The sequence below is a fragment of the Acomys russatus genome, chromosome 7 (assembly GCF_903995435.1).
Source record: "Acomys russatus chromosome 7, mAcoRus1.1, whole genome shotgun sequence".
Classification (NCBI taxonomy): Eukaryota; Metazoa; Chordata; class Mammalia; order Rodentia; family Muridae; genus Acomys; species Acomys russatus.
This window is the reverse complement of record NC_067143.1, coordinates 54,857,546-54,880,992: the sequence shown is the minus strand read 5'-3', so window position 1 is coordinate 54,880,992 and position 23,447 is coordinate 54,857,546. Positions and strand designations below refer to the sequence as shown.

General features: G+C 38.3%; 3 protein-coding genes across 3 annotated transcripts; 2 read left to right on the top strand and 1 right to left on the bottom strand.

Annotated features, from left to right (window-relative positions):
• Positions 1-1,396: 1,396 nt before the first annotated feature.
• LOC127192175 (olfactory receptor 51S1) lies at positions 1,397-2,365 on the top strand. Its single transcript, XM_051149494.1, has one exon. The coding sequence runs from the start codon at positions 1,397-1,399 to the stop codon at positions 2,363-2,365; it is 969 nt and encodes a 322-aa protein (XP_051005451.1).
• Positions 2,366-7,644: 5,279 nt separating this feature from the next.
• Positions 7,645-8,583, bottom strand: LOC127192174 (olfactory receptor 51A7-like). Its single transcript, XM_051149493.1, has one exon. It carries the CDS (start codon positions 8,581-8,583, stop codon positions 7,645-7,647), a length of 939 nt encoding a protein of 312 aa, XP_051005450.1.
• A 13,206-nt stretch (positions 8,584-21,789) lies between these two features.
• Positions 21,790-22,737, top strand: LOC127192173 (olfactory receptor 52R1-like). The gene has a single exon (XM_051149492.1). It carries the CDS (start codon positions 21,793-21,795, stop codon positions 22,735-22,737), a length of 945 nt encoding a protein of 314 aa, XP_051005449.1. The 5' UTR covers positions 21,790-21,792.
• Positions 22,738-23,447: the final 710 nt, after the last annotated feature.

Below are 23,447 nucleotides of genomic sequence, written 5' to 3'. Positions count from 1 at the left end.
TCTTTGTACTTTTCAAAATATGTAGTTTGATTTATTTTATGCATGTTATTCTATTTAAAAGCTTCCATGAGTATAATTACCTCATTAATTTGATATTCAATCCATTCAGTGCTGTTGTATGGAAACATAATCAGTGTTGACTGGTAACCTTCATAATATATGGCTTTGTTAAGCTCATTGAACATTTTAACCAGTACATTTCAGTCAACTCTTAGAGTTTCTACATATGGGTTCATGACACATGTGGATAAAGATTATTGCATTGGCTTTCCGCCAAACAAAACTGAAATGTCTCCCTTTCATGTGTAACTAAGACCCTTCAGTATAATTTGCAATCCTAGTAAGAGGTGCATATCTTTTCTTAAATCTGTCTATTTTTAAATAGAGGGATATTTCCTTGTGATTTTCTTCTTTCTAAAGTTTGCCTGAGTTTAGCACTCCACATAACCCAATTAAATTGTTAAGTTAAATCTAAGAGATGTGCTTAAGGAAATGAAGGGGGGGGTCAAGAAAGCCAAGAATCACTGAGAAATTAATCACTTAATAAAATATCTAATTATAAATATGTCATTAAAAGTCATTGTATCAGTTTTCTCCAATGGAGTATCTATCAATGGTTTATAGTCCACTCTCCAGGTCAGACCTTGTGTGCAGGAGTAGTTGACCAACACACCACAACTCAATAGCATTTTGTGGGCTTTTTGTTTCATTTTACATGAGATTTTATTTTTGTGTTATTGGGATTTTGTTTGTTCTGATTTTTAGATTTTGTTTCATGGTTTGTTTGTTGCTTTTGAGAGAGGGAGGGGAGAGAGAGAGCGAGAGAGAGAGAGACAGAGAGACAGAGAGAAGTTGGGTGGATAGGGAGGTAGGAAAGATCTGGAGGAATTAGGGGAGGGGAAAGAGTATAATCAAAATATATTGTATAAAAAACAACACTAATCACGGAAAATAACAACAAAAACTAACTTATAAACAAAATAGCAATTGGTGACTTTAGTGAAAGCTGGTAAAGAAGACCAAATGTGATTGTTAAGGAACACAGAAGATAGGCTGCCCACTATTAAGAAAAGAAGAAAAAAAAAAAACCAATCATGTTAATACAGCTCTTCTTCTGGCTGTGTGTCAAACAAGGAAGGGTATTAAATTAGAAGAAAGTAGAGACAGAAACAGGGTTAAAGGAATATACATTAGCACAAAAAAATAGCTATACAAATAAGCTACAGGACAAGGTGTGGGAATGCATACACAATTTGAATGAGTCTGTACCTACAGGGGAGAGGAAGGCTCTGGTAGAGGGTGTCATCTAAAAGAAAAAAAAAAGATCTTGAAAAAAAATCATGCCATGATTAAATAAACTTAATTAATTTTCAGGTTCCCAGAGTGATACTGAGCTATGTCAACGTTGTCCACCCAGGAAACCTCAAATAGGAGCACAGCAATGGCCCCCACTTTCCTTCTAGTGGGTCTGCCTGGCCTGGAAGCTGCATCATCATGGTGGTCAATTCCTCTCATCACTGTCTACCTTCTCTCTGCCATGGGCAATGGTACAATCCTCTGGGTCATTGCCCTGGAGCCCACACTGCATCGACCAATGTACTTCTTACTCTTCTTGCTTAGTGTGTCTGACGTTGGCTTGGCCACAGTGCTAATGCCCACCCTGCTAGGCCTGGCATTTGCAGACACTCATGCTGTCCCTGCCTCAGCCTGCCTCCTACAGATGTTCTTTGTTCATGTCTTTTCTGTTATGGAGTCTTCCGTCTTGCTTGCCATGGCCTTCGATCGGGCACTGGCCATCTGCCGCCCTCTCCGCTACCCAGCACTCCTCACCAATGGTGTCATTAGCAAGATTGGTGTAGCCATTGCTTTCCGATGCCTGAGTCTCCATCTGCCTTTGCCATTCCTGTTGGCTCACATGCCGTATTGCCGTCCACAGGTTCTGACACATTCTTATTGCTTGCACCCAGATATGGCTCGCCTAGCTTGCCCAGGAGCATGGGGTGCGTTCTACAGCCTGGTTGTGGTACTGTCAGCCATGGCACTAGACCCTCTGCTTATTTTCTTCTCATATGGCCTGATTGGCAGAGTATTGAGAGGTGTGGGGTCCACTGAGGATCGCTGGAAGGCTGGCCAGACATGTGCTGCTCACCTCTCCGCTGTGCTCCTCTTCTACGTTCCCATGATCCTCTTGGCACTCATTGACCGATTCAAGCTACCACTCCCTCAGCCTGCCCATACTCTTCTCTCCTACGTCCACTTCCTGCTTCCTCCGCTGATAAACCCAGTTCTCTACAGCGTCAAGATGAAGGAGATTAGAAAAAAAATTCTCAAGAGGGTATTGCCCACAAAGGTGGGCTGTGCTTGATGAGGAAAGATGAGCTCCCAAAACAAAAGCACCCATGACTGAAAAATCAATACACCATGGCTAACTGGTCACTTTGGTCCATACACAGCTGGACACAAATTAGTTACTTTTTCTCCAAGTGTGTATGTGCGTGTTGAAGAAAACTTTAACGTGCAGCGTTGGAAGTGATCCAATTATTGTGGCACTATCTATCAATGGCATTAAAAAGAGCTACATTGTAGCTCTTACCACAGTCATCCTACTAAGAGCATGCTTATTAATTCCATCATGACTTAACATGTAACTGACAAGAGTGGAGAATTTAAAGCTGCATGGAAGAAGAAAGTGAGGAGAAGCCTCCTGCCCAACTGGACAGAGGATATTTCCTCTGAGTTGCCACTAATAAGTAGTATTCTTAGTGGTCCTCAGGGGAATAAAGATTTGTTATTCATGCTCTTCATATCAAGAAAAGGGTCATATGAGTCATCTTCCTGGAAAAAAAATTAGGCATTTTTCATTATTCAGTTTTCAAATTTTTAATCAAAAAAATTTATATATGTATATTAGTTGTTAAAATCCCTTGAAATTCAGAAAATTAATAAGTAAAGAAGAATTTACATCACTCAAAGTTAACCATAGATACCAATTAATTAATTAATGTTATAAATATAATGCCCTGAGTGGCATATAATAGTTTACACCTCTAATCCAAGTACTTAGAAGGCTGAGATAGCAGGACTGTGAACTCAGGGCCAGCATGATCTGCATAACAAAACTTTATAAAATGAGCGTGTATGTGTGTTTGTGTGCTTGTGCATGCATATGCACAATTATATGCAATTTACAGATTGTTCTTTGGATGTCCTTATTCTTAGTGCTTTACTTCCTAGTGTGCCTATTGTGTCTTCATCTACACCAGATATTTTTCACTGTGGCTTTGAGCTTGGACATCTGATTTGCTCCATTCTGTGCATATCTCAATTTGCTAACTTTTTTATGTTATCATGACTATTAATGTACATATATGAGGAGCTTTCCTAGTTTATCACATAATAGTTAGAAATATTCTACATGTATTTTGGGTGAGCAGAATCACAGTTTTTATTTCTTTTACAGACCACTCTAGATGACAAACATACAAGAAGACAATGTGGCTTGGAAAGCCACAAGGATGATGATTTCAGGGATTCATGGAATACTTGTGAAAGCTCTAAACCAAGACTTGATGCTTTTAAAATTAAAAACAATATTTTGCATATACTATATTATATATATATATATTCCTTTCCTTTCATCTGCTTTTTCTGATAATCAAAGTGCCCCCAAAGCAGTCAGTACAGGCTTCATTGATTCAAATGACTATATAACATTTGACAGCATGAGTGTATTTTAGTTTACTCAACTGCTTCCTATTAATGAGCATTAAAGATGTCTTTAGTTCACTGCTACTCCAAACAGTGCTTTAACAACTTGTTATGAATATTTTACATTAGTATTTCTATAAGGGTGCTTTCTAGGTCATTACTAATGGCTCTATAAGACTGTAAAGTTAAACTTTCAGGATAATGGTCCTTTCACAAAAGATCATATGCATACAATTTTATACTCTAGAGAAGAATCTAGTTTTCTTCCCTATCAATGAAATTGACTGTTATATTGTTTTAAAATTGTTTTATAATTGTTTTATAATTATATCTCTTTATTTTATTTTGAGTTTCCCAAATAATGAAAAAGAATCTCTTTCATATGTCTGTTAATTATTTTGCTTCCTATCGCTATTTGTATCCTATCCCATGAAGGTCTACTAAAAATTTCTATTTATTTTTATTTATTTCTATTTATTTTTATATATTTAAGTTTACATTTACAAGGGATCTTAATTTCATATCTTTCCCATGTGATGTTTGTGTTTAATATTGTTTGGCACACAACTGACAAACAAATAATTTTACATAAACAACTTTAATTTTTATTCCTTTATAATTTTTTTGCCTTCCATTTACTGTTTACAATAGGTTTTGACCCTTTAAGTCCACATATGTTTTATTAATTACATTTTGCCTTAGCAACTTAACACAGTTCTATAGCGCATGCTGACTATTTTCACATGCACATCTCACTTTTTCTTATCTCCCTCTCATCTTATTTATCCTCCCTTTCCCCTACAAATCTTTTTCTCACATTCATGTCTGCTTTGTTTTGCCAACCACTGAATTTAACCAAGACTATCTGTGACCATAGATTTGGTGCTAACCAATGAAGACTAGTGGCCTCTGCAGTTAGTACACAACTGAAGACAATGACTACCTCTTTACCAGAATCTATCAATACAAAAATACTCAGCAGCAAGAGGTGGAGTTGTATAAACCTCTTCCCCATCCTGAAATGTTGGCAGAATCTGTCTTCTATAGATCCATTGCAATTGACTACAGTGGCTGTGGACTTGTGATTGTAGTTACTAGGCCATGCCTAAATGGTGCCACTTCACAGACTTTCTACCTATCTCCAAAATCCCACATTCTTCCCAGCTCTCTCTTTCTCACCTTCCCCTGAACTTTAGTGTAGAAGAGGAAGGATAACTGTCTTGTTTAGGGTTAAACCCACAGCTATCAGTTAATTCTTAGCATATTGGTCATCCTTGGGTCTCTGAATTCATTGTCACTCACTGCAAAAAGAGGATTATTTCATTAAGTCTGAAAGTAGATTTTTTCTATAGATACACACAGAAATTGGGCATGCAGCTTAATGCTATCTCAACTTATTTAAGCAACAGTAGTATTTCCACCCTTGGACCTATGGCTTCCCATAGTATGGACTGTTGCCCAGTTCTACAATACCAGACATGGCTCCCTTTTGTGGTATGAATCTTAACATTCATTCAGAGTGTGTTTAATTACTTCCATGATAATTGTGCCATTATTGCACCAATGGACATATCTTGCCCAGTTTTGTAGTTTGTAGGGCTCACAATTGAGTAAAACTGTTAGTCTTTTTTTTTTCTCCCTGAAGCATCTGTCACACCTTTAGAACATTAAAACCCCACAGAGAGGACGTTTTAAGCTCTGTATCTACTTGCTCTCTACATGTCTTGCAACCCAGGTATATTATATCTTCAGTAATAGCATTTTATAACCTAGCTTTGATGGGCATCAAAAAGACTGACAAGATCCTGTGTTGGTTGGAGTCCTATAGGATCACCCTGACCAATGACTCCCACAGAAGAATTATGTTTATGGCGCTGAATATTTTATGTAGTAACCATTGCTTGAAGGAGCATCACTATCTAATCATGCAATGTACCTCTCTTTAATGTATGTTTTGTCATCCTAATTGGGTTATAAGATAGTAGGCTTCTATGGGGTTTATTCATAGGCCCTTCTCTTTGGTTAACGTCTTCACCTCCTCTGTCTCTATACTCCTTCCTGCTCTGCCTTCATTCTACCTATATTCCACTATCCCCTTCCAATAAGGTATACCATCACTATTCCCTTCCTAATTTTCCAGCTTCTACTGCACTCCAACTTAAACACACAGAACTAAAGAGTCAGTCAAAGCTACCCTTCATATATAAAAAAGAACACATGCCATTTGTCCTTGGGAGCTTGGGTTGCCTCATTCAGTATAACTTCTTCCAGTTCTATCCATACAGACACACATTTCATCCTTTTGGTTTTCTTTACAGTGGAATATATCCAGTAGAAGAACCCCTGTGTCTCACAAGGTTCCCTGTATTCTTACTGTATGAGTTTCTTAAGCTGGTATGTAGAGAAGAGAGCCTTAACAAAGTTGAAGTGATGGCTACTCTGGCTTACCTCAGAAGAACCAGAGGAACACTGGCCCTGGACTCATTATGCACTGGATAAACTTTGCTAATCTCATTCAAGCTTTTCCTCATCACAGAAACTTCCAGACTTGATATTTATTTTGTCCTGATTAGTTCTCAAGGTCAAGTTTACAGACTCTAGATCCACCAGGGAAGGAGAAACCTCAACTGGAAACTTGACACGATCGGACTGGCCTGGGGTTATGTCTGTGAGGGTGTCTTGATTGGAGATTGATGTGAGGTGACTCAGCTCACTGTAGGCAGCACCAGCCCTAGGAAGGTAGGTCTGGACTGTATACGAAAGAGAGCTGAGCTCAAGCCTCTGAGCAAGCCAGGAAGCTACGCTCTTCCGTTGCTTCTGCTTCCGCTGCTTGCTTTGCGTTCCTGCCCTCACCTACCTCAGTGACAGGTTGTGACCTGGAAGTATAAGCGGAATAAACTTTCTTCCCCCAAGTTGCTTCTTGTCGGGGTTTTTTAGCACAGCAATAAATAAATAAATAAATAAATAATAGACTTGAACAGCTTCCTAATTTTATAGGCCTTTGTGCTACCTATTTACCAGTATTTCCAGTATTTCCTCCTTTACTTTAGCCTTTCAATACAAACTGATATATAACTACCAAGCACATATAATAGAAAAGTTACTTTGCTGATAAGAGATTTAAAAGCAAATAATCTGCAGCTCTTTTCTGTGTGGAAATTCCTTTGGTGTGAGGGATATACATACCTGCAACTACAGTAGCACATGATGCTCCAGCTCCTGTGATCCAGTTCTCTATCTCCTATCTTTCACCATGATGCTGACAAATGCCAAGACCCTTTTATAATTCACGCCTCTAAAGTTGATTTCACTATAAATCAGGGCGGGCAAATGACATTTGTATAATTTCCTCTTCCACATCACCCTACGTCATGTTTCTTAAACATTAATAAGAATTTTTATTACCTGGGAGATCACTAATATGAAGACTGACTCCCAAGCTTGTTTCAGGGCTGTTCTTGCAGTGTCAACAGCTCTCTGGGTGACATTTGCATCACAGCTCTCTGAATAGCAAAGAATAGACTCAGACAAACTCAGACATGCTGTAAATGATTTAATGCAGCATAAGAAGAGATCAAAATAAAAAATAAATGCAAAGATATTAAACAGTTTCAGAGTTTCTCAGGTTTTTGCCAGATGCAATGCGAGACTGTGTCCTAGATTTTCTTTAGAAGATTGTGTAAGTCCTTATTCTCCAGTCCTGTACTTAAGGATATAATTCTTCAGCCATCCAAATAACAATGAAAGGATTCACAAGGCTGTATGAACTATGAAGCACCTTACTACTTCAAACCAGAAAGAGACAATACTAATTGATTGAAACAAACTATAGAACTATGAAGTAAATTAAACAATCTCCTTTGAGGATGAAACACTATGGTGTCTCTGAAGTTGCTTACTATAGATAAAATGGAACTTTTAAGAACATTGTTCCCATTACTTAGAATGTAGACCCAGTTTTTCTAAGACTTTAACTCTAATCTGCCGAGTTTTTACACAATACACAATGGGATTCATCAAGGGCGGTACCAGCAAGAAAGCATCTGCTATCAGAATCATAGCTAATGGAGACTTATGCTTTGCAAAGCGGTGCATGGTAGCTAAGGTTATGATGGGTACATAGAAGATGAGCACAGCACAGATATGGGAGACACAGGTATTGAGGGCTTTGAGCCGCTCCCCATGGGATGCAATACCCAACACAGTCTTCAAGATGAACACATAGGACACAGCAATGAACGCACTGTCTGACATCATGCAGAGTGCAACGAACAGCCCATAGTAAAAGTTAACCCTGTTGTCAGAGCAGGCCAGCTTCATGACATCCTGATGGAGACAATAAGAATGTGACAACAAGCGTTTATTACAGTATCTGAGTCTCTTTAAAGTAAACGGAAGGGGAAGCACCAGAAGAATGCTTTTAACAGCAAAGGCTAGCCCAATTTGCACAACTCTGGAGCTTGTAAGGATGGAGCTGTATCTCAGCGGGTACCGGATGGCTACAAAGCGATCGAAGGACATAATGAGGAGCACTGAAGACTCCATATCTGTGAATCCGTGGATAAAAAATTCCTGGGCAATGCAGGCATCAGCAGAAATCCCCATGGCATTGAACAAGAATATTCTTAGCATAGTGGGGATGGAAGAGAAAGACAGGCCCAGGTCAGAGAAGGCCAGCATGGAGAGGAAATAGTACATGGGCTCATGCAGAGAAGGCTCTGCTCTGATGACACAGAGGATGGTACAGTTTCCCAGAATGGCTGTAAGATACATGAGGCAGATGGGGATAGAAACCCAAAGGTGCATATGCTCAAGGCCTGGGATCCCAATCAGTAGGAATGTGGAGACATCAACCTCTGACGTGTTGAGAAGCATCCTGAATATGTATCTTGGTCAGCTGCTCCAGCACCTACAGTGCCATCAGTGATCTACAAAAAAAAAATCATCTCTTAGTTATAATGATTACAAAACATGAGTTAAATTTAGTATAGCTAAAATTAGGAGATGAAAAGATAGTATAACTTTTACAACTGTTGAATGTATTTAGTTTCTTCTTGCCACTTATTTAAGACCTTTACATAATTGAGTATAGATATTTATTTTTATTTTCACATATATTTCTAAATAACTCTAAAGCTAGAAAGTACAAACATGTGTGTGTGTGTGTGTGTGTGTGTGTGTGTGTGTGTGTGAGTGTGCAGTTTCCTCTCTATACCTGTGAATTCCAGAGGTCAACATCCAGGATGCATTCTTTTATCTCTTTCACCTTCCTTTATCAGGTAAAACTTCTCACTGAATCTGGAGCTCTCTATTTCAGCTAGACTAGCTGGCAAGCAAAACTGAGGAATCTCCTGTTTCTGCAGCTCAGTCCTGCCTCCATGCCCAACTTTTAGACATGGCGGCTAGAGAGTTTAACCTAGGTCCTCCTGTTTTCACAGAACCATCTTCCTAGCACTTCAAACTACATCTTTTAATATACAAATTATGTAAATCAAATGTAGGATTTTATAGCATAGAAGAGCTCCCTGAAGTGCATTTGTGTTCACACAGACCCTGGCACTGTGTGAACAGAGGATTAAAGAAGTCCCACACAACTGAAGAAATCCTGAGAAGTATAAATCATTTAAATTTGACCTTTTGGAGAAAGATTTGATGACACTTAGGATAGAAAATTTTGCAGTAAAAACATATCTACACACAGGTCTGATACTGTAAATTAATACAGTGAGGATGAAAAAGAGGCCAAAAGAATTTAACATTTAAGAGTGGTGTTCTATTTCTTTCATTCAAATGAGCAAGATAAAAACCATATGGAGCAAATATGAAAATCTTACAAGTATCCGTGTGAATCATGAATAAAGATACTCTTAAGCTCCTTATGGAGCACCTCCCAGACCCAAAGACTCACAACCTCAGAGAAAACTCAAGCGCCCAGGGCCTTCTGCCAGGTCTTTATACTTGTCACCATGTAAGAATATTCCTTCAAGATGCAGTGGAGGAAGGACACCTCTGGCACTAGCTATCACTACTCGTCAAAGAGCTGCAAAAGAAATGACTCACATTAATGCATGTCCCTCATGAGGGAAGAAAAATAGAAGCTTGAATCTACACAGAGGGAAGTACTGGTAAAGGTTAGATATAGAGCACTGTGAAGAAGAAATGCAAGAAAAGGGAAAGAGCTTTTTATCACTAGTGACTTTTTTTTTTTTTTTTTTTTTTTTTTTTTTTGCCTCGAGTTAACTTAGTTAAGAACTATGAGAAGGTTGGTATAATGTATGGACATTTTATGTGCAGAGCAGAAGCAGTAACCCTTGGTTAGGAGACTCTATTATCCCTCAGTGTTGGTTGTCCATTTTATCTCACTGTCTCAAATTGTGACAATGTAGTTTATGCTGTTAACAGGTTTAATGTGCTACAGCTGCCGCTTGTGTGGAGTTTAAAACCTTCACAGTCAGTTGTTATTTACCATACTCAGAATATTCATAATTCTGGTCCTTTTCTACCTAATCCTAGATTCTTTCCCTGGTTCTATTGAATTCTGCATCCCCAAATTCATAGTTAATCTTGATTAAGAACTTGATTGGATTAAGATCTGCCTGTGGAATCCAGCACACTCGGAATGAATCTGTGGGTTTATCTCCAATGACAATTACTGAAATATCTCACATAATAGATGCATTAATCCCTGGATGTCTTGGTATACAGTAAGATCTAGTTAGAGAGAATGGGTCACACAGGATATAGCCCTAGAACATGATTTTGTTCTGGTCTCTTCCACTGTTTCCATATTTTCTCAATTTCTTCTCCATCATCAAGATCCTCCACCACACACTCCCAACACCATAATAATGCACCTGATAATTTTTGGGGCCCAGAAACAGAGCCAAGTTTCACCCATTGAGCCATAGACCAAAATAAGTTTTTCCTCCACTTGTATTAGCTTTGTGAGATATTCGAGTATAGGAGTTATGAAACAGAAAATGTTCATTAGTTTAGTGTTGACTGTAGGTTCTTGTCTACAGTGTTTTAAACTGGCTCTGCTTGTAACTCTGGCATCCCTGGTGCCTGGGAGAGATATATGAGAGAGACTGGAGGAAGAAATAGGCACAGTTTCGTGAATGGAATCAAAAGAGAAGAAAAATAAACATCATTCACAACTATGAGTTCACTATCAGCAAGGCTTATCTTGATAGAAGATTATGTAAACAGCACTATTATAATTCCTCAAATATTAGTAAGAGAAAATATATGTGCATTTCTCATTTGAAAAATGATCTAGCAAAAAACAGTGTGAGTTCTCTCCCAAAGTTTCATTTGGTAATACCAGGAGTCCCTCTTGATGGTCATAACATGGGAGGGATTGATATAGGAATCTAGAAAGTAGAAGCCAAAGATGCTACTATATGCCCAAAGGTGCAAACACTCTTTCCTCAAAGCAAAGAAGTATCACACCAATTCTTTATGGAGGCAAACTTGAGATATCCTAGTATAGAGTAAAGTAAAAGACTGAAAGTCGTTGCTCTGGTTACTCATGAAAACTCCAAACATCATAAATAACATGTGAGTAAGTAGATGGGAAACCCTTTTTAATGTTGCATTTTATGCCACAGATTTTGCCCTATGAATTAAAAATCACATTAATAAGTATATCTATGCCCTCCACCCCATATCATATTGAATAAATTAATGAATGAATAAATAAATAATTTTTTCTGGACCACAATAGAGAGAATTTCAAGAGATCCAACACAAACCTGATTATCATTTTCTGCATTCTCTGAGTCTTCAGCAGGAGTGCCCACCTTCAGTCCCTGAGAGGCAACCAAGGACTATACCAACAGTCTATTTTGTTTGGGGAGTCTCTTGGACTACACTAACCAATCATTCAAAGAACGTAACTGACACTGGGGCTTTGTTAGTCTATGGTTCTTGTGGGGAGTGTTGTCAGCCCAAATTCACCAGCACTATTTCCTTGGCTATTCATTTAAAAAAAGAAAGAAAGAAAGAAAAGGGAAAAAAGAAAATTATATAATTGATAAACTACATTAATGCTGATGACCTTACCTTCACAATAGTCATTTCTTTGCATAGCTTTTAACCTCTCTGTAACTTTGAATTGGTGCCCAGGTGGAAGCCTAAATCTGTGCAATAACAAATAATTTCTAACATTGAGGAATAGTGTTTTTTTATTTTATTATAATTTATTCAGATTACATCCCAATTGTTATCCCCTCACTTGTATCTTCCTGTTCCCACCCTCCCTCCATCTTCTGCCCTATTCCCCTCCCCTAGACCTCTGACAGAAGAGGATCTCTTCCCCCACCATATCACCACAACCTATCAGGTCTCATCCAGATAACCTGCTTCCACTTCTGATGTGTGCCACCAAACTAACCCACCAAAAGGAAGTGATCAGAGTGGGGGCAACAGAGTTCATGGACATCCAACCTAGCTCTCAACAGAAGAGGCATCTTCCTACTGCTGCCCAGATAGAGGATTCTTCTGGTGACTTGTGAAATCTTTCAGACCATCACAGCATTAGAAATAGAAAGTAACAATGTGGACACTGAAACTTATGATGGCGCATAACAGCAATAGACAAAGAAACAGGTCCTGGTACTGAGGAAGGTGATTAATGCCAGCACTTCCTCAAGATACTGAGGCAGGATGATTGCAATTTCCTCACTATCCTGCATTATGAAATCTAATGTGAAAACGCATATAACATGTGTGCATGTGCACACACACATACACACACACACACACACCTTTGAATCTTCATCTACTGAAGAAACTTACTCATTTCTACATAAAATCTCACCAGAGTAAAACCAGAACTTCAAAGTATATATCTGGTATACCAATTTCAAGTTGTTTCTATGATAGCTAAATATGAAAAACTTATTTTAATTTTTTTCTAAATATGACAGGAGCTAGAAAGAATCTGATGGCATGAGGCTCTTGTAAAAAGTATATCTAGAAGATTATTTCCTAAGAAAGGGTTCAGATTAATTTAAAGCCCACACAAAGAATAAATAAAGTACACAGTGTCACATTTGGAGCTTTGGTGAGCTATAGAAGTTCTACCTCAGGTATAAGACATAACAGGCTTTGATGTTTTCTCCTGGAAACAAATATTTGCTTGAAATTTTTATGCAAATATCTCACTTAATTACTGTAGTCTTTATTTCTGTCACTTAACCCAACCCTCTCTTTCCAATACTCCTGACCTTTGCCTCTAATTTGTCATCTTTCATCTCTAAGCACTACTTGTTCTACAGGTGCATTTTACCTTATCTCTCAACAGCCTCTGTCTTGTATGATTTGTCCTAGTATCTTACCTGGATGTCAACAAAAAATTAGGTACCTGTCACACCTGCTGCAAAGCCAACTATATGTTATGTGGCTGCTGGTCTTTCCACTGTATAAGGAACCTGCTATATACCTTTTATTGCGGCCAAGAGCTCTTGGGAGTCTACAGCAGGTATCAGCTAGAAATTCCCAGGAGAGTCCACACACTACCCTGAACGTTGACAACTTCCTCTTAATTATCTTATTGACTTTATAATAATTTTCAAATATTTTTTCAGTTTTTATTATATTTTTACATGTACATTTATGTTATTACACATAAATAAAATAAACTACATACAGCAAGAAGAACCATGAAACAATCAGGAGTTATATAAATATTACATTCATAGTGATTCTGCTGTTTGTATTTGGCAACCTTGAAGAAAACATCTTTCCTATCTTGGTGAGTCTAAAATTCTGAATGAAAATCAATATCCGTCATATCTCATCTCTATCAACTTAAAACATCTATCTAAAACCTAAAACACCTATCTAAGACCTAAAAATATCTTAACCCCTAAACTACTAAGATTAATTGTAAGACTAAACAACTGGCCTTCAATCCCATCAGAGACTGGAGAAGGAATAAAACTTAATTACCTGAGTAAACCAGAAATGTAAGTTAGCAGCCTCCAAAATGAAAAAATGACAGCGATAGTTTGCTGCCTGAACAGTCACCCAAAACTCTATGATGTTGGAGCATCATCTTCAGCCTTCTGGCCCAATATATCTGACAGACATATTTAGAACTATTGAAGACTTGCTTACTCTGTCTTGACAGAGTTTGGCTGTTGACTTTGCCTTCATCCAAGCTTGTCGATTTTTTCAGCAGAAATCTGTCTGTGGCAGAAATGAGGACATTTTTGCCCAATGGCTGGTTTGCTGCATTTGAAGCCACCTCCATAAGGAGGCTCTGTGATGCTTATCATCTTCCTTGAGGTAGTCTGGGTGTTGCCAGGAGTTAACCTGTCTTGTTGTCAAAGAATCTTTAAAATAATATAAAAAATCTATAAATGCCCTACTCTGTAGGTCTCTAGGGCTTTTGAAAACCTTATCTAACTATTTTACTTTATATATCTATAGAATCATATCTATCTGTTAAACATAGGATGTACATTCTTGTGATAAAAATAGACCAGTAATTGATATAACCATGATTTGATCAACTAACAATTAGCTTGTATTACTTAATTATCCTAAACAGCCTGTAATACCACTTTCAAGGTATTGGAAGTAAACCTTGTATGCATTAATCTGCACATTTGTATGGCTTAGTGGGATATTTAACATCCATATAGCTTATACTGACCAAGGAAGTTAATAGACATTTTCTTTTCCTTATAGTCTCTGCTTTGAACCTTCAGGCTTCTCTACTACAAATTTTCATAAAAATGTACGGAATACATTATATCCATTGTTCTGTAGTGTGAAATGCCAGAACCTAATCTTTCTATCTAATTGTGTTTTGTTACCTGTTATACAACACCCTGCGTTTTATTTATCCACTCCTACCCTCCACACGTCTCAGTCTCTTGGGTCCACTACCCTACAGCCAACATAGCATTATTTGGCTTCTACATAGGAGAAGAAAATGTGATATTTCTCTCTGTGTGTCTCTTTTATTCCACCCAGTGATAAATGCTTCAGTTCATTCATTTCCGTGCCAGTGATGGGATATGACACTTTGTGACCTTTATATTACATTTTTCATATAGGCTATATTTTCTTCATTCATTCAGCTGTTGATAGACACCTCAGTTAATTCCATATTTTGTGTTTGTTACAAATAGTCCTGCAATAGATATGAGAATGCAAAGCTTTGCACTGCAGTGATATCATTTTCTTTGAATACATAGCAGTGTACATAATTGTGTTTTATGATAGATCATAAATCAGTCTCCATAGCATCTTCCATATGACTATACTAATGTATATTACACCTTCCAGTGTAAAGGGCTCTTTTTGCACAGCTCTACCAATGCTCACTTGTAGGAAGATATGTCTAACTTGTATTTTCCTGATGGCCACTGATACCAAACATCACTTTTTTCCTTCCTTCAGACTTCGGTTCTACTTTCTACTATGCGGAGTCCAGCATGCTCATATAATTCCTTGGTTCCTTTCTTTCTCCCTTTCCACTCAGTCAATATAGCATAACATTTCTTTGGAGAAGATATAGAAATTGATACACAGCCTTATAACAATGTTTTCATATTTGATTTTACTTAGATTATTTGCATCTTAAATGCAAATAAATTATGACTGGGGTGCAGTTAGACATTTAAACACAGAATATGTGTCATGACTAGAGAAAAGGAGGTCATATCAGCCTGTATCATGAAATCACTAGAAAAGAAATAACCAGAACATCAAAAACAAAAACAAAAGCTTATCCTTTCCTTGGTTACTGATTCAACTGTCCATAGTTATACCAAATTTCTTTTTAATTTTGATCATAGATTTCTGGAATACTATTTATGTATTCTTTAAAATGTAAATTTTGTTTCATGCCTGCTCACAGATTTTTTCAGCATCTCACTAATAAATATGACCTTCTTCTCATAAGGATATCAAATATATAGTATATCTTAGGATCATACAAATGTATCTTCTTGCAAAGAAAATTCGGATTCACTGGTTCTGGACCAAGGTCTGAATTCTGAGTTCTGATGGTACTGCTGTCCTGAGACCACATTTGGTATAGATTCTATGGTGATTTATGAGTTTTACTAATTCCTGGAATTACCCGATATCCTTAGGTCCAGTTAATTCATATGTGACTATAAGGAATTAAATCTTGCATATTTACAAATATGGACTCTATGTTTCCTTTTGCTTTGTTTTCTTTTTAAGAGAGCAAACATGAGAGAATCTGAGTAGGGAAGTGAGGGAGAAGCTGGGAGAGAAATGAGTGTGATCAAAGTACACTGTATCAAAATCTCAAGGAGTAAGTAAGCACATTTAAAGCATAATTATTTCATATTAGCCAGTCTTACTAGCAAAGTCAGGATTTCCTGACAGCAATAAAAAGGATCCTGCCTGTGAGATGTGCAGGAGCATTGGAAGCACAAAACTTGTAGGAGTAGTCAACCACGGCTCTAATTTGAGGTCCATGCTACAAAGGAAGCCCATGCCCGACACTGCCTGGATGACCAGAACCACATGCTAGATAGCCCAAAGACTTCAAATTAAAAGATAAATAAATAAAATATTGCTAATAATATTCTGCTATGTTTATAGATTGGTGCCTAGCTTAGTCATCATCAGAGAGACTTCCTGCGGTAGCTGATGGGAGCAGATGCAGAGAACCACAGCCAAACATTAGGCACAGAGAGGGCATAAATCGAAGATCTCCATTCGGTCCCACCCCTTGGAACTCAGGAAACCTAAGGGAGAAGGGGAGGAAGAATTGCAGAATCCCGGGAGGTTGAGACCCCCAGGAAAATATGGCCCACAGAATAAACTAAGCAAGGCTCATAGGGGCTCACAGAGACTGAAGCAGCAATCATAGAGCCTGCATGGTCTGTGCTAGCTCCTCTGCAAATAAATAGATTGTGTTTGTTTAGCCTGATTTTTTGGGTGTTGTTGTTGTTGCTTTGGTTTTTTGTTTTTGTGGGGCTTCCAACCATCTGAATGGAGGATGTCTCTGACTCTTTCCCCTACCCTTGGGACCTTTTCCCTCCTACTGTGTTGCCTCACTCAGCCCTGATACTAGAGTTTTTGCTTCGTCTTACTGAAACATTTTATACTGTGTTTGATTGATATCTCTGAGAGGCCCACTCTTTTCTGAAGGGAACTGGATGAGTGGGTATATGGAAGAGGGGAAGGAAGACTGGAAGGAGCTTAGAGGAAACTGCGGATGAGGTATGTTGTATGAGATAATAATGATAATTTTTTAAAATTAAGTATATAACCAGCAAGACCCTAATAAGGCCCTGGAGAGAGGGAGCCTGTGCAGGCTTGAGATGTTCATGTTGCGAAAAGAGAGCCTTCCAGCACTAAAAAGACTGAGGAATGACTGGCAAAATTTCTGCTGAAATTCCTTTACTTTTCTGGATCATCAGCCCCCTCCTAAGAGAGAGGTCTTGGAATCACAGCTACCACAGAGTACACTAGAGCCCTGAGATTGCCTGCATGTAAAATACACACACAAAATCATGTGTATGTTCACACATATGCCATCCCATACTGTCAACTAGAACTATGCATTCTCAAAGTACATGTATTCCATAACCATTAAATCAAAAATGATGCTATCACACTAATTATATATCACAAAATAAAATCATCGATACACTTGCACATAAACTATATATATATATATATACACATATATACATATACACAATGTAGATCCAGACTCTTGTATACATATTTATTAGCAAATCTCACATGAACACGTCAACATATATTAAATACCAATAAACTTTTTACTACATAAATAACTGTATGAATACACCCTCAGATTAATTAGGCAATGCATCAACACAACTGCTCACACTCTTGCAATCAAACCATACCTCTTACACATGCATTCAACTCTCTCCAGCCTCTACATTCACATGCACAGAGGGGGAGGGAAAGTTAGGAGTTAACACCTCCAGCTACGGAACCCAGTCTCAGAGGAAGCCAATATGAGAACGAGACGATGAGCCTTAGGAATGGAGAGACAATTATCAAGGGAGAGAAAAAGCAAGACATGTTCCTTCAAACAGACCCTAATTTTAGGTCTCTGCCAAATGTTGACTCCCAGGGGCTTGTTAGACCTGCCTCTAGTCAGGCTCATCTTAGCTAATAAAAGAGAAGTCTTCGTGGTAAGAGATTTTCTGTGCCACAGTCAGATCTGCTTTTTCTAGAAAGCATCCGGACTCACAGAGCCTCCATGAAGCTAGAAGGTGAAGCTGTGAAGGGACCAACCTGGGATCTTGAGTTCTAGAGCTCTGTGGACACTAAACAGCATTCTGGGATGGAGAGAAAGAATCACGATTCCCACTGTGCCCTCCAGTGAGACCTAGGAAGGTAGGAAGACTACTCCAGATGTGAGCCTCCAGAAAGGAGGTCAAGCATGGACCTAACATGTTCAGTTATTGAAACTTAACAATCAGATTAGATGCTTTAAAGTGAGAAAACAAAGCTTCAGTGTCCTTCAAGCTATTCGGTAACAAGATCTTTTCCAATTTTTTCCATTACCTCTTTTAAGTAATTTCATGAGTGTTTTTAACTGCTGGACATGAGGTTTTACATTCATAGTAAAATGAAGGCTCTCCAACAGTGACAACAGGTACCTTGGATTCAACCCCATATTCACTGATAAAATCTAGGTTTTACTCAACTTGAGGCCAGAGTCCTTGTAAATAAATTTCTACACATGTGTTACAAGCTAGATTTTATGTGGACAATTTAAAAACTGAATCAGGAACCCAAAGTGCCAAAGTGTGGTCATCCTAGTCAGAATGCTTTCATCGGTACAAATAATGAAGAAAAGAATTCTACCATATTAGAAAAAAATAAAAGAATATATTTAATAACAACTTAGAGAAGAAAATGTATTTTCAATGGGAAATTATACTGTTCCTTTACCTATAAGCTTAGAAAATGCATATTTTGATTCCCAAATCTAATAGTAACTTGGTAAACTTCGTTTTCATATTGAATGGCTCACACTGAAGTTAATCAGCCAGATAATGGTTAAATTCCTCTTTATTATCCATAACATGTCTTTGATTTTTGTCTTTGGTTCTTAAGTCTGCGTAGGAAAAACAAGCAAAGGAATTTACAATAGCGAAGGCCCTGGGTTCCATAATACCCAAAGACTGTAGTGTGGAAAAGAAACAGAGGCACCTAACAGTGGCTCAAACTCCCACTCTACACCCAGGTCCTAGTTTGGCTTTGTTTTTCTATGAAATCCAATGAAGAAAATCTGATTCTGAGCTAGCAAAAGAGAACAGCAAACCTGGCCTTTTTGTCATTGGCTATTCTTGAGGGTTATTTGTAAGCAAAAGAGAAGAGACAGACAAAATGTATTTTCAGAGATTGTGCATGGGCAGCTGAAAGTTCATCATGTAGGGTTACCAGACCGCAGACATGTACAGAACAAGTGACTCCTGCATCAGTCCTCAAAGATGGACTCACAGATGTTAAGAAGAAATGACATCTCCCAGAAGCCTGCAGCACAAGCCAGAGCTTGATCCACAGACTCAGTCCAGAGAGGTAGCATGGGTCATGGTGGAAATGCACATGTGTCTCCCATTCATTGTGCAACTGAATAAACCCCTTGCATAGTCAGCCTTTATTACCATGAGGTGACACTCTCTATTTGACCCAACCAAGATGGGGATTCCAAGAACTCACTGCTAGTGAAGGCGCCAGCATGTGTTTCTGGAAGCCTTGATTGTAGGCGGTCCATGTCTTTGACACTGACTTGGTATGTGATACGAAGTAAATCACTTAATGATTCTGCCTTTTTTTCCCTCATGGTAAAAAGAAGGTGAAGGGGTTCGGCTAAGTTAGAAACAGTTCGTTTCGTGCGTTGTAATGCAAACTCTCAAAAGGCAGCAGTCCTTTCACAGTGAGAGATGCCCTTGCACAGAGAAAAGTTGTACATTTAGCCAACATCTTTTCCACAGTTTTCACCGGGAACAAGAAAGTAATCATCTCAGAAAGCTTTTCTGAGTGGCTGGGAGAATCATTGGCTAGATTCCAGTGAGCTAATATTGACATATACCAAAAAACTGTGAAGAGAAAGCCTGGATCAAACAGAACTTTTAACACTTGAGAACATAAGAGCTGGAAAATGAAAAAGTAAAATACAACCCCTGAGTCCAAGGATGGTGTGTGTTGATGAAATATCATGATATATTAAGTAGCAAGATTTGCTTAAGAAAACCTTTAGCTCTCTAAGACAGTAAAATTTCCAACTTAGAGCATATATCATAATTTCTGAGCCCCATTTCTGTCAGACCGCAGTAAATCTAAGGAAAATTAGAAGGAGATTAGCACATTTGTGAACCTGGAGGAGGGGAACCTCAATTATAGGCAGCATTTAGACTGGGAAATTAAAGTGTTTGTTAGTTCGTCAAAATGACTTGATAAGATTTTGTTTTTATAGGAGGATGATAACTAAAGCTTTCAAAGTAAGAAGACAGAATCAGAAGAAAGATGCTGAGGGAGAAGCAAGTGAGAGCCCTTGTACCAGTCACTCTGAGGAAAGTGGTAATCCACAATAGACTCAGAGCAGAGCCAGTCATGTACAGCATGAACAGAGGGTATTTTCCCCCAGAATACACTGATGCAAGGCAAGTTCTAGAAGGATAAAGAAACCTGTCCTGTGGGTATGGTTCAAGAACAGGGTGAAGTGAGCAATGGTGAGACAATTGGGGTATTTCCAGCTGGTGACTACATCTGTTGTTACTGAATAACAGAGTTCTTTTGTCATTCCCTTTGACAAATACTGCATGAGGTATGGAAGTGACAGAGATAGAAGAGGGTTCCAGGCTTACTGTTTAGCAAGTAAGGGCTGCTAAACTGCAGCTTGAAATCTTTAAAAATATTGTTATTGGAATGCATCAACACACACACACACATTGAGGATCTGAACAAGGCTGCTTTGTACTCAAGAATAATGTTATGAGTTGCAAAGGACACTTGGCTGCTAACAGAGCCAGAAATAATTTTTTATGTTCACAAATATTCATTATGAACATGGATGCAAACATTCTCAGTAACTGCTTGCAAACCAAATTCTAGAATACATCTTATAGAGTATGTACCATGATCAGTTGGCTTCATCCCAGATATACAAAGATGGCTCAACACAAGTAAACCAGTAAACATGATTGACTATGAAAATCAACTACAATACAAAACTCACATAATCATCTCCCTAAATGTAGAAAAGGCTTTTGAAAAACAAAACATCCCTTCAAAAGAGTCTCAGAAAGGCCAGAGTTAGGAAGGACAGATCATAACACAACAAAGGCAATTTACAGACAGTCCAGAGCCAATCATATTCTAAAATGAGGGAACTCTGAAATCTTTCCACTAAAATCAGGAAAAAGAAAAGGAAGTCCATTTTCTCCATTATTGTTCTATATACTACCTGAAGTCTTATCTACTGCTTTAAGCTATCTTATGAACTATTTCTGGGATTGTGTAATTTTAATCAGAAATAGCTTTTAATTGACCTTTACAGAGAACATTTGCTGAATCCAGTAGGATACATAGTGTGAAGGGAGTGTGTTGATTGACAGGTAGGTGTACACTCAATTAATTTTACTCTACCCCAAAACTTCTTTAGATTTCCCTTAGAGTAGATGTTAATTCATCATCTCAAAATAGATAAAGTCCTTCACCAGTATTGTCCTCCATCAGAGAAGTGAGGTCATATGGACAAGATTGAATTATCCTTTTTTGTTGTAAATAATAGAAAAATGGGGCTGACTATAGCACTATAGCTCAAGCTATATTTCCATCATTATAATTTACTGTCCTGAAAAAAACTGACTGTGAGAGCATAATTACAATTACTGCTCATATGTTCAAAACTTGTCCAGACCAACATGTGAAATAAAATAGGGAGCTATATCACTTCATGTTGCAAATTTATTTGTATTACCACAAAACCCCTAATAGAGTCATTCAAGGATTTGTAATCAATAATATCCATTCTATTGTCACCATCTACAGATAACAGATTATCTTCACTTCTGAGAACACTGTAACCATTCCCTCATGCTGGCTTCAAGGAACAGCTCTTCCCATCCTCTGTTCTTCATCTTGCTCGGAATCCCGGGGATGGAAAATTATCAGTTTTGGGTTGCCTTCCCATTCTGTCTCATGTATATTGTGGCACTGGCTGGAAATATCACCATCCTACACATAATCAGAATTGACCACACTCTGCATGAGCCCATGTACCTCTTCCTGGCCATGCTGGCTATCACTGACCTGGTCCTGTCCTCTTCCACACAACCTAAAATGCTGGCCATACTCTGGTTTCATGATCATAAGATTGAATACCATGCCTGCCTCACCCAGGTGTTCTTCATCCATGCCTTTTCTTCTGTGGAGTCTGGGGTGCTCATGGCCATGGCCTTGGACCGCTATGTGGCTATCTGCTTCCCTCTCCGACATTCCAGCATCCTGACCACATCTGTAGTCATCAAACTGGGGGCAGCTGTCATGGTGAGAGGGCTGCTGTGGGTGAGCCCCTTCTGCCTCATGATCTCCAGGATGCCCTTCTGCCCCAACAAGGTCATTCCCCAGTCCTACTGTGAGCACATGGCTGTGCTCAAGTTGGTGTGTGCTGATACCAGAGTCAACCGTGGATATGGGCTCTTTGTGGCTTTTTCTGTGGTTGGCTTTGATGTAATTGTCATCGGTGTATCTTATGTGATGATTCTGAGAGCTGTGCTGAGGCTGCCCTCAGGTGAAGCCCGCCTCAAAGCTTTTGGGACATGTGCTTCCCATGTCTGTGTTATTTTGGCTTTCTATATCCCAGCCCTTTTCACCTTCCTCACCCACCGCTTTGGGCACCATGTGCCCCGAGTTGTGCACATCATGTTTGCTAATGTCTATCTGCTGGTTCCTCCCATGCTCAACCCCATCATATATGGAGTTAGAACCAAACAGATCAGGGACAGGGTTACCAGAGGATTCTGGAGGAAAGACCCTTGAGCAAGACATCACAGTAGCTCCAGGTCAATGATCAAAGGACATAATCAACATTCTTTTTCAAACAAGCACACTTTTCTATAGTATTTAGAAGCCCTCCTGAAGAAGTGGAATAACTTTCAAGTTATTCAGAATGAGAGATTTGAGACCTTTAATGCATAATGGATATTTACTTACATGTTCTTGTCATTATAAGATAAACAAATATATTTTCCAGTATTAAAGCATTGAATGTTTTAAAAGAATGCCATCTTTTATAGATTATTAACTTGAACACATTATTTTTAAATCTTAATAGAAATATAATTTTATGTATGGTTTGAACAGAGATAAAAAAATATGCCTGAAACATATAACAATTTGTACCTTTTCCCCATTTTTGGAATTTCTGTATAGAAACAGACTTTTGAAAACTAAAGTATGTGTTAAAAGCTTAGTCATTGCTTATAGCAATAAAACAGAAAATCCTTTAAATATGAAACAGGTAAAACATGGAACATGTGACTTTTGTGTGGCACTTAACCTCACCATCACAATTATATGAAGATGTGAAACTAGTCCGTATATAACATTAAAAACAACAACAGCAAAGTACCTGTAAGTCTTGAAGGCATTTAAAAAACTGAGAATATTTTGTTGGCATAATGCTCTTGTGGACTGTGGACTGTTTACCCTTGTGCACTCAAATGCTGGTTTCTTCACCCCACTCTCTG